Genomic DNA, 12445 nt, shown 5'->3' with positions numbered 1-12445 from the left:
TATAAAATAAATATTTCCAGCCCTGCCAACAGCCGAGTTTCGTCGTCGAACGTCAGTCGGCAGAGTACCCAGGAGTATGCGGACGGCTCGTTTGAGTATTTCGGCAGCGAGACAGAGACGCCGGCCCCCCTGCTCACCGTCCCTCACGTGCGCTGGTTGGAGGCCTACGACAAGGTGCTCAATCAACTCAGTGAGGTAAGTAACACAATCGGAAAACTTTCACAACTTTTTTCAGCTATACATTGTCAAGTATTATGAAAACAAGAAAAGTTGACTTTCAACAGGTGGTATTAAATGGAAGTATTGCAAAAGAAAGTAAAGAGTTATGTCTCCTAGATGCAGCTGGCATGGGCCGACACCTGTGCCCATGACAGGTGTGTACTACAACAGATTGCTCTGAATATGCACATTAATCCCTATGGCCTGAACTGACCACTAATTTCAAGCGTGCATGTATTAAAATAAAACAGTGTTCTGTCCCCTTGAAGAATACAATTAGTAGAATGGTAAAACTTTTACCACTAATTTCAAATGTACATGTATTAAAATAAAACAAGAGTTATGTCCCCCTTGAAGAATAAGATTAGTAGAATTGTGAAACTTTGACCACTAATTTCAAGTGTACATGTATTGAGTTATGTCCCATGAGTAAAATATAATGGTCAAGTTTTGACCATCAATTTCAAGTGTGCATATATTAAAAGAAAACAAGTTTTGTCCCTAGAAGTATATGACAAGGTGCTCCATCAACTTAATAAGGTGAGTAGAACATTAGTAAAATCTTTACCACTATTTCAAACTCACCTGTATTCACACAAGACATATGTCCATTGGATGCATGTAATAAAATTGTCCAGAGATGTTTTTGGTAGAGAAGGGTGTCTATGGAAGATATGGATGAGAGTTAAAAGCAAGAGGGAAAGAGATTTGGTTTTAAGGGTATGTGAGAGATGGATATGAAAGGAATGGGTCATGGATGGTACTGGAAGTCATTTGCTATATGGGAAGGGAGGGGAAGTGGAAGATGAGAAAATAGATGGTAGAGTTGAGTACCACAATAACTTTTGTACCATGATATACAGCGATATTTGGACATTTACCGCAGTATACTACATGTCAAAATTATACATGTATATGGTTATTAATATACAAGGATATGACTAGAGATTTTCACAGTGGAATGTTGTTAGATTACATGTGAACCACAAAACCGTTTTTCCTTGATAAAAACCATATTTCAGCACAAGACAGAAAGAAAGAAGTGTTTTAATTAACGACGCACTCAACACATTTTATTTACAGTTATATGGCGTCAGACATATGGTTAAGGACCACACAGATTTTTTTAGAGGAAACCCGCTGTCGCCACATAGGCTACTCTTTTACGACAGGCAGCAAGGGATCTTTTATTTGCGCTTCCCACAGGCAGGATAGCACAAACCATGGCCTTTGTTGAACCAGTTATGGATCACTGGTCGGTGCAAGTGGTTTACACCTACCCATTGAGCCTTGCGGAGCACTCACTCAGGGTTTGGAGTCGATATCTGGATTAAAAATCCCATGCCTCGACTGGGATCAGAACCCAGTACCTACCAGCCTGTAGACCGATGGCCTGCCACGACGCCACCGAGGCCAGTCAGAAGCACAAGACAGAGTTAAAACAGTTTGTGTGATTGCTTCCGTGAATCACTATTGGGTTTCTCATCTATAGGACTGCCACTCCCACAGTAGTCCCTTTACAGGATGTTATATCCTTCCTGTGCCAGCTGTAAGAGGACTTTTCACTCCCACAAGAGATCCTTTACAGGATGTTACATCCTTCCTGTGCCAGCTGTAAGAGGACTTTCACTCCCACAAGAGATCCTTTACGGGATGTTACATTCTTCTTGTGTCACCTGTAAGAGGACTGCCATTCCACAGGAGATCCTTTACATGTTACATCCTTACTGTGCCAGCTGTAAGAGGACTGTCACTCCCACAGATCCCTTACAGGATGTTGCATCCTTTATGTGCTGTCTGTAAGAGGACTGTCACTCCAATGGGAGATCCTTTACATGATGTTACATCCTTACTGTGTCACCTGTAAGAGGACTGCCACTCCCATGGAGATCCGTTACAGGATGTTACATCCTTCCTGTGCTGCCTGTAAGAGGAGTGCCACTCCCACAGGAGATCCATTATAGGATGTTACATCCTTCTTGGATTGCCTTTCCCAAAGAGATCCTTTGCAAATTGTTAATCCTTGTATGTAGGACTGCCACTCCCCAAAATATCCTTTGCCATTCTTGAGACATCCTTTACATGGCATTGCATCCTTGTGTCACCTGTTGGAGGACTGCCACTCTCACGACTGGTTTAATAAATGAAAATTTGCACAGAACAGAGCTCAGTAGAATATATATAGCTGTGCATTAATACTTGTATAGTCTGACACTACAGAATGTCAAACACTCGTGGTTCTCAGCAATCTGTCGCCCTTCTAATGAGATTTTTATTTAAGTATTACAAAAAATGTTACATTAGCATGAGTCTTTGCTTTCGAAAAGCAGTGGACATCACAGCATTAGAACATGCATCATGATCAACACAGAACATTTCACCAGGCTACATTTGTGGCTGAAAACTATACTGACGTCCAAATGAAACTTTACATACTAAATAAAATTTGAATAATTTGATAAATATTGTTGCTAATTGAAAATATCCAATTTAGAAAGCACCTTACAAACATTGCGTGTATCACGAAGTGCATTGTGAAGTTTAGAGTTTGAACAACATGATACTTTCATATCCCACTATTCCATTTGTGGGTTTTCTGTAATACAATTTCAAACCTTGTGAAGGTTTTTTTTGGACATCAGTATATTAGAAACATGTTTTGATATACAAGTAGCCTACATTTTTACTGGACTGCAGAGTTAAAATTCAGTGGCCATGTATCTTTATAGTGATCTTCTGTAGTCTTGCAATCAATTGTTTTGTCCAGCAGGTTTTTACCATAAAATTGTTGGACAAAAACATTTATCTGGATTTTCTTACAATAATTTCAATAAGTAGTTTTAAGTAGTAATTATTCCTTCTGTTCCATGCAGATCCATATTTGACAATTTGCAAAACTGTGTGATCAAATTCTACAGTAGGTTGTAGAGCTTACTAGAAAATTAACTTCATGCTGAAATTATTAATAACTCCAAAGGTTTTATTTACAATTATTTTCTGGAGTGTATTTTCAGTAACTAAGTACATGTTCGTGACTTCATACAATTGATTGTTTGGCGAACAATCCAGGTAGTAGTATCAACTCAACAGGTGGTACCAAACTGATGCATTTATTGAGTTTACTATTGATATGCGGTGCTTCAAAATAACACATGTGCTGTAATTATTGTTGACTGAAGGCAATCTGATTTTAAGAATCATATTTTCCTCTACCTGTACCAGTTGGAAGGTCACATTGAATTGTACTTTTCTGTTCTTTGTATTTTTTTCCTACAGTAATGGACAAAAAGGTAAAATCATTATCATGGAATGTAATATTCAGAATGATATTTTGTGATCAGTTCATTGGAAAATAGTGCATGTTGTGAAAAAAATAATTGTCGGTTGTGTTCTTGTGTTTGGATAATAGTACCTGTTCTGACAGATTGCCATTTGTGATCAGTGGTTTGAGAAACAGTATCAGTATATATTCTGACATAAACTGTCACTGTTGTTCAGTGGTTAAGATAATAGTATGAATTCTGACAAAACCATCATTTGTGATTAGTAATAAAACTGTGGATAACTGATAGTTGCAAAATTTCTTTAAACATGTTCCTCTAACATCAGATTCTCTTTTTTTGTGGATCATTTTTATATATGTAATTCATTTTATTGATAAAAAGATATAACTTTTTGTGGAATATTATAAAGCTCACTTTTTTATGAAAAGGCATTAAATTCTAAAATAATTTTTTCTGTTGTATTAACACCAAAATACATATATATCTCCAATCTTGATGAAAAATAAATGAGATAGTTTAGGCAGGAAGTAAATAGTAATATTACAACTGATTTTAACGGAGTGTAATTATTAAAATTTAATATTGATTTCAATAAAGTATACGTTAAAATTTAATTTTGATATTAATAAAATTAAGTATTAACATTTTAGATTACTTTTAATAATTCAAATATAAGTATTAAACTTTAATATCAACTTTAAAAAGTGTTCTGTGTTTACATTTAATATGGATTTAAATTAGTTTAACCTTAGCTTTAAATGCATATATTAAAAAAAAAGCAGATATACAGTGTTAGTAAATGTCTGCTACCTGATGACACTGTTCAGTAAATATTCAAACAATCACTTCCCTGTAACACATGTGGAGCCTGATCTATTAGTCAGAGAATGAGTTATTTATACCAGATCTATTGAATTATCAAACTAGTGTGTTTTGCGCTTGTCAGCTGCAGACGAGTATGAGGATAATTGTTTTGCAACAGACATTAATTTACGGATGTAAATGGTGGTTTCAACGTAACAGTTTATATGGGCTTTCACTAAATACAAGACTACCTGTTTCAACACGGTAATGATGGGATGTTTCCAACGACCAGCATTTTAATTTGAGATCATGTTACAAATTGATTTTTTGTTCACACTTCAATTGTTTGTGAGGAAAATAAATTGAGAAACATTTGCTAAAATTAGGAATTGTTGGTAATTCCCTTTGCACAAGAAAAGAGAGGAAAGCTAGTAAATATAGTATTTCAGTACAGTGGTGGATATAGACATTTTGATGGGTATTATTTTAATGTGTTTGTCAGTGAGAAATGAATTTTTATATATTACAATTTATCTGTGAATACAAAAATGTACTAGAAAAGAATGTTTGTTTCAACACCATATTTGGAAGATTTAAAAGAATGGACATTTTAATTCTGACCCTACAGTTATTTATTTTCAATATTTGTATGAAATAATTCCCATTGGATGATAAACAAATTCTGACCCTAACCATGATTTAGTTTGTTATATGTGAAATAATTCCTGTTGCATTATAAAGAAGGATGAACTTTTAAAAAATGGAAAGCAAATACTTGCTGTTGCACGATTTAACCCCCCAAAAAATAAGAAAATAAAAAAGGATGAGCTAAAACAATGGAAATCATCCTGGAAAGCAAATAATTTCTGTTGCATGATTTAAGAAGAAAAAACAGATCACGTAAAAAAAAATTGGAAATCATTCTGGAAAGCAAATAAGTTTTGCTTCATGATTTCAGAGAATAAAAAAGGATAAACTGAAAAAAAAGGATAAACTGAAAAACTGAAAAAAGAAATCCTGGAGAGCAAATAATTTCTGTTGCATGATTTAAGAAAATTAAAAAGGATCAACAAAAAAATGGAAATCACCCTGGAAAGCAAATAATTTCTATTGCACGATTTAAGAAAGAAAAAAAAGGATAAACTCATAAACATGGGAATTGTTCTGGAGAAACTGAGATCTGTTCCTGAAAGATTTCTGGAGAGGTGTGACACAACTGAAGCCGAAGCAGAGGAGGAAACAGAGAGAGATTCTTCTGAAGACACGTCTGCCTTGGTTGTACCAGGAAGCACCAAGCATTGGATGTTGCTGAAGACTTACTTGTTGAAAATGTCACCACAGTCACTGTTGCCTGATGATGCGGTTGATTCGGTTTACAGGACAGGGTTCACGGATGACATTCCTTTAGATGAGCAGTCTGGTCGACAGAGAAGATCACAGTCTGATGCGGGCTGTTATAGAACTTTAAAGGTCAGTAAGTACATCCCCTGTGACTTGAGAAACAAATTTTCACATACATGTATATCCGTGCATTTATTTTGTATTTTTTGGAAAATAATAGTTTATTAATAATTTGTCACTGGTGTTCTGTGGTTCAGATAATAATATGACTTCTGACAAAATCAGCATTTGTGATTAGCTAGAAGTCATACTGTGACAAATTAGTTTTATAATGTGTTCTGGAAGGAAGTATTAAATTTGGAAAGAAATATTCAATATCCTTACATTCTGTGAAAAAAAAGGAACTTGATGAGGATGTTATTATTGACAACTGAACCATTTTCATTTAACTCATTAATTAAAATTAACAATAAAAGTATATATTACAAAAAATGGAATATAATAAGCATCATAAATCTTCATGAATTGGTTTTCTTTCCATCTATACACTATATTATGGCAATCTGGTTGGATAAACAGTGCCTAGATTTTTGCATTCATATCTCAATGAACCAAATGTTTTGTAGCCATGCCCCATCCCCAACCTGCACTACTTTTATTATGCAGTTAGTTGGATTATTCAGGCAAGAATGTTAGCGCTGAGATTAGTGAAAATGACCTCGCTTATCACAAATGATGTCATAACCATATAGTGTAATCTGGTGATCATCTGATTCGACTAATAGTGAATGAAAGTGAATGAATTGCAACACAAGTCTCAGTGAAGTCAACTCAAATAATACAACAGATATATTTAAGGCTAGACAAAACAAATTCAGACATACGTATATTGTTGAAATATGCAACTAAACTTCTCACATTTTAATCTGAAAGCAAATTTTAGAAACTAAGGAGAAGTTCTAGACTACCCATACTGATATTTACTTTACTGTCATTTTAAAAAAAAAAAAATTGTGTTTTTTTATGATACATAATTTAGTATTGTATATCCTAATGTTGACATTGAACTACAGGTATACTTTAAGATGGAATGTAAAAGCTGCTTATATGAACCTTGCTAGGGATTTTCGAAGGCATGCTACAAAATCGTAAAATCAGCATAGGCTATGACATCAGTATAGCATACGTCATAGTGACGTCATAGTTAAGAATGGTTTTATGATTTCATAGTACTAAGATAGCTTCGAAAATATGGGCCCTGCATGATTATCAGAAAGCTGATTGTGTATTTTAAGTGGCAATTGCCTCTTGTTGTCTGTCCATTTTGAGCCTTGTTGTCCTAATCTTGACATCACTGGCACAGATTGTTTAACTTGTCCATTTTGAGCCTTGTTGTCCTAATCTTGACATCACTGGCACAGATTGTTTAAATTGTCCATTTTGAGCCTTGTTGTCCTAATCTTGACATCACTGGCACAGATTGTTTAACTTGTCCATTTTGAGCCTTGTTGTCCTAATATTGGCACAGATTGTTTAAATTGTCCATTTTGAGCCTTGTTGTCCTAATCTTGACATCACTGGCACAGATTGTTTAGCTTGTCCATTTTGAGCCTTGTTGTCCTAATCTTGACATCATTGGCACAGATTGTTTAAATTGTCCATTTTGAGCCTTGTCCTAATCTTGACATCACTGGCACAGATTGTTTAACTTGTCCATTTTGAGCCTTGTTGTCCTAATATTGGCACAGATTGTTTAAATTGTCCATTTTGAGCCTTGTTGTCCTAATCTTGACATCACTGGCACAGATTGTGTAACTTGTCCATTTTGAGCCTTGTTGTCCTAATCTTGACATCATTGGCACAGATTGTTTAAATTGTCCATTTTGAGCCTTGTTGTCCTAATCTTGACATCACTGGCACAGATTGTTTAACTTGTCCATTTTGAGCCTTGTTGTCCTAATATTGGCACAGATTGTTTAACTTGTCCATTTTGAGCCTTGTTATCCTAATCTTGACATCACTGGCACAGATTGTTTAACTTGTCCATTTTGAGCCTTGTTGTCCTAATCTTGACATCACTGGCACAGATTGTTTAACTTGTCCATTTTGAGCCTTGTTGTCCTAATCTTGACATCACTGGCACAGATTGTTTAACTTGTCCATTTTGAGCCTTGTTGTCCTAATATTGGCACAGATTGTTTAACTTGTCCATTTTGAGCCTTGTTATCCTAATCTTGACATCACTGGCACAGATTGTTTAACTTGAATAGTTGAACTATGCTTTAAGATGGAAAGCAAAAGCTGGTTGTGAACCTGATTGTCAGAAAGCTTATTGTGTATTCTGAGTGGAAATTTTGTCTTGTTCTTTGTTCAATTCCAAGCCTTTTAAACGCAGGCCCTGAGTAAAAAGATATCGTAGGATCAAACCTCCACAGCGGACACATTATCTGATGTAGTTTTTCCCCTGTCACAACCAGTGCCCCACAGCTGGTATATCGAAGGACGTGGCATGTGCTGTCCTGTCTGTGGGAAAGTGTATATAAAAGATCCCATGCTGCTATTGAAAAAAACATAGCGAGTTTCGTCTGAAGACTGTGAGTCAAAATTACCAAATGTTTTGACGTCCAGTAGCCGGTGATTAATAAATCAACGTGCCCTAGTGGTGTCATTAAACAAAGCAAACTTTGACTTTGATTGACAAGATATAAGGTTAGTCATTGACATGAATGTCGAGGCCTATTACCCAAAGCAGATGTTGCATGTCATGAAATGAGCTTCTCCATTGCTGTCTGTGTTGATGCAGGTCCTGATGAGTTGCGTCCCCTGTGTATTACAGCCCAAACTGACCCATTTTAAACTACATCTGCTGTTGTCTCCTATGACATTACAGCAGTTCTTCAGTTGATGACCCCAGAAAGGGCTGGTCCACAGTTGATCACATGGGGTGGGGTGGGGTGGGGGAGAGCAAAGGGTGGTTCCAGAATTTATCATGCAGTGGGGGGGGGGGGGGGGGGGGGGGAGAGCAAAGAACAGTCCTAGAATTTACAGGACAGGAATATTGGTATAGCGACACTTCAACGGTTACAGCTATTTAGTATCTAATACATGATTATTTTGACATTTGGTCAATGGAGAGAAAGAAAGAAAACCCAGCGCTGTTTAATATCATAGTCGACTCTTACATATAAATGAGCAAAGTTAAAGTTTGTTTTATATAACACCACCACTAGAGCACATTCGTTTATTAATCATCGCCAATTGGATGTCAGACATTTGGTAATTTTGACACTGTCTTAGGGAGGAAACATGGCACATCTTTCCATTAGATACAAAGGATCTTTTTTAAAGCACCATCCCACAGACAGGATAGCACATACCACAGCCTTTGATATACCAGTCGTGGTGCACTGGCTGGAATGAGAAATATCGCAGTAGGCCCACTGATGGTGATCGATTTGAATTCGACTGCGCATCATTCGAACACTTTACCACTGGGCTACAGGAAAAATTCAAAGAGGGCGATTGTTCTTACGACCCATCACACATCGGGCTAGCATTTAGTTACCCTTTTTTAGAATCGGGTGTGGGGTGCAGGAAGTGAGTTTCTTTTTTTCTGTATACGCACACCATTCACAAAATAAATGTTTAAATCATGTATGGATATGAAGAAAAAAACTGCAGCTGATACACAAACCAGAATAATAATGATGGTGCCTGCCACCCCCACCCTCACCCCCACCCTCACCCCCACCACCTCTCATGACTGATTGCGGGACTGTCCCGTGCTAAATAATAATGATCCCTGTTATCTGCAGTAATTTGGAAGTCATTTTTTAATACCCAGTTGAGCAGCACACTCTTGTGTGTCACTTAACATGAGTAAATTATTATGTCATCAGAGCTTTAGATTGCATTAGTGCTGGCTCACCATTATCGGCATGAGCACTGGGCATTGAACTTTTCTTCAACTGGTTAACAGTGATTTGCATTTTGAAGCTTGATGGACACTGTTTGGAAGTGGTACACGGAAACCAGTTAAATTTATATATTGACTGGTTTTTGTTCATAATTACTGGACGCATACCAGTAAACTAGTCAGAATGTTGCCCCACGCCCACCAGACTTATAGTTACATCACCAGTACAGAGTTAGTGTAGAGAGGTGTAAGACTGGTAGGTACAGAATTCAAATCCCGGTACTGACTCCAGCTCAGAGTAAATGTACAGTTCAACAGAGATGTAAGACTGGTAGGTACATAGTTCAAATCCCCGGACTGGCTCTAGTTAAAAGTAAATGTACAGTACTGATATTAGAACCCAACATCATTATTTTTCATCGGTTGACATTGGTTTTTTTTTTCTTTTTCCTTTTTTCTTTTATTGATATGTTAACATGTAACTCTGTGTCCTAACTAGACGATAGACAAAATTAGATAAACCAGCTGTGCCCATGCTTCAATTCCCAGGTTAGCCCACATGTATCATTTGATAAGAAGTTTTTTGTTTTTCACACAAGTACAACATAAGCATATACTTGGCCTTTTTTCATTTTCATATCAGTCTGTTGTCATTTGGGTTTGGCATTAAGGGGAAAAGCTAACACATTCACTCATTCTTTCTGTAATTAATAATTTCCCCATCCATCCATCTTTATTTATTTATTGCTACTTTAAACAAATATACAAGAACTAGGCTACTTTTTAACTAGTCAGTAACCAGTTAAAACATTTACATATTCATCATTATTTTTTTACTCTGGACCAGAGGGAGATAACTCCTCTCAATGGATGCTCGGTAATTATCAGCCTGATCTAGGGGAGATAATTGGGCAATTTGTCAGAGCCGTGTGACACCGGTGGCATGGCAAGGGACAGTTCTGTATTTGCATTTCAGAAGGAAGTTCTAGTGACAGGCTGAACAGGAGAATTATCTTGAAGAGCTGTGATCGCCCTGTCATTATAACAATCTTATCGCACAAACACACTGTGAGAGGCTTACTGCAGATATAGATATATATACACAGCCTGTCATCGAAGCATGTTCTTTGGCAGGTCTTTATTGTTTCAGCTTTGTGTGTGATTTTCTTAAGCTGACGTTGACAGTGTTTGTTGTTGTTTGAGAGATTTTGTTGTTCATCATTATGGATTACTAGTATCGGAGAAAGTGTTACGACATATCAGGTGGTTGATCTGGACTTTTTTTTTGTTCTGACAGGCGTATGTGTTACGACATAAGTTGTGATCTTTTTTCTTGATGGATGGATTAATTTTTGATTGAATTATGTCACTTATGTTTATTGATTTTGTTATCAGGTTTTTTATTCTGAAGTGGATCTACCTGGGATACAGATCTGTACATATGTTTTTCTGCAGTTCCTTGCAATGGTTAATAAGATATTGTTGTTAATTACATACTTGTATATATTTTTTGTTTCTCTCACAAAGGTGAATATAGGATAATTAGTCAAAAAATGTTTCTAGATATTTTTTTTTCCTCTAAAAAAGTGTTTTTATTTTCTTTGATAAGAATAGTGTTTAGAATATGTTGTGTTTTATTATTAGATATATATAAATATTTGTCAGATGTGTTAGATCGTGGGGCACTGGTTGGGGTGGGGTAAATAAGTCCACAGAGGTCAATTGATCCTATGACTCATCACACCTCAGGCAAGTTCTCTACTAACTGAGGTACATTCCTTCCCAAAAAAACAAGAAGGAAATGTTTTATTTAACGATGCGCTCAACACATTTTATTTACGGTTATATGGCGTCAGACATATGGTTAAGGACCACACAGATATTGAGAGAGGAAACCTGCTGTCGCCACTTTATGAGCTCTTTTCAATTAGCAGCAAGGCATCTTTTATAAGCACCATCTCACAGACAGGGTAGTACATACCACAACCTTTGATATGCCAGTCATGGTGCACTGGCTGGAACGAGAAATAGCCCAATGGGCCCACCAAAGAGGATTGATCCCAGACTGACCATGCATTGAGCGAGCGCTTTACCACTGGGCTACATCCTGCCCATCCCAACAACAATGAACAATTGTTCCAACAAAACTAGATGCATTTATTTGAGTTTGTTTGTCTTTCTTATATTCAGTTAATGTTGAAGCACATCAGTATGTGAGATATCTGTCTAGGACAGTGGTTTAATAGGTTGTTGGAGAAATGTCAAGTGTGGTGGCCTTGTCCCTTCACAGCAAGTCATTTAAATCTGATTAACAAAACCATTTTCTCAAATTCTTATCTCTGTAAAAGACAGAGGCAACTGTTGTGACATGAATCACTGTCAAATATTTTAGCCTGTAGGAGGACTGCCATTTCCCAGACAATACATCCTTCCTACTTTGCCTGTTGGAGGACTGCCATTTCCCAGACAATAAATCCTTCCACTGCCTGTAGGAGGATAGCCATTTCCCAGACAATACATCCTTCCCACTTTGCCTGTAGGAGGACTTCCATGTTCCAGACAATAAATCCTTCTACTGCCTGTAGGAGGACTGCCATTTCCCAGACAATAAATCATTACCACTTTGCCTGTAGGAGGATTGTCATTCCCCAGGATGATAAATCCTTCTTACTTTGCCTATAGGAGGACTGCCATATTGCAGAATGATTCATCCTTCCTATTTTGTAGGAGGACTGCCATTCCCTAGGATGATCATCCTTCATCCTTTGTCCTGTAGGACTGCCACCTAAACATCTGATTTGACAAATCTGCATAGGACAAAGATCACTGGACATTCGGTCATTTACACTCTTGGTGTAAACTGGTACCAGAATGCAGTTAC

The 12445-nt window shown here is 36.9% G+C and overlaps 1 protein-coding gene across 8 annotated transcripts in view; it reads left to right on the top strand.

Moving 5' to 3' along the window:
- LOC121384461 (protein unc-13 homolog B-like) overlaps positions 1 to 12445 on the top strand; it is a 254702-nt gene that overhangs the window by 141734 nt on the left and 100523 nt on the right. For 7 of the 8 annotated variants that reach the window (XM_041514890.1, XM_041514875.1, XM_041514902.1 and 4 more), the window contains exon 10: positions 21 to 195. In XM_041514890.1, coding sequence (XP_041370824.1) covers positions 21 to 195 — 175 coding nt within the window. Of the gene's footprint in view, positions 1 to 20; positions 196 to 5451; positions 5778 to 12445 lie in introns of those variants that run through there. The other variant, XM_041514917.1, reaches the window with a different exon arrangement.

This window comes from Gigantopelta aegis, chromosome 2 (genome assembly GCF_016097555.1).
Source record: "Gigantopelta aegis isolate Gae_Host chromosome 2, Gae_host_genome, whole genome shotgun sequence".
NCBI classification, from domain to species: domain Eukaryota; kingdom Metazoa; phylum Mollusca; class Gastropoda; order Neomphalida; family Peltospiridae; genus Gigantopelta; species Gigantopelta aegis.
This window is presented reverse-complemented; position numbering and strand designations above follow the sequence as displayed.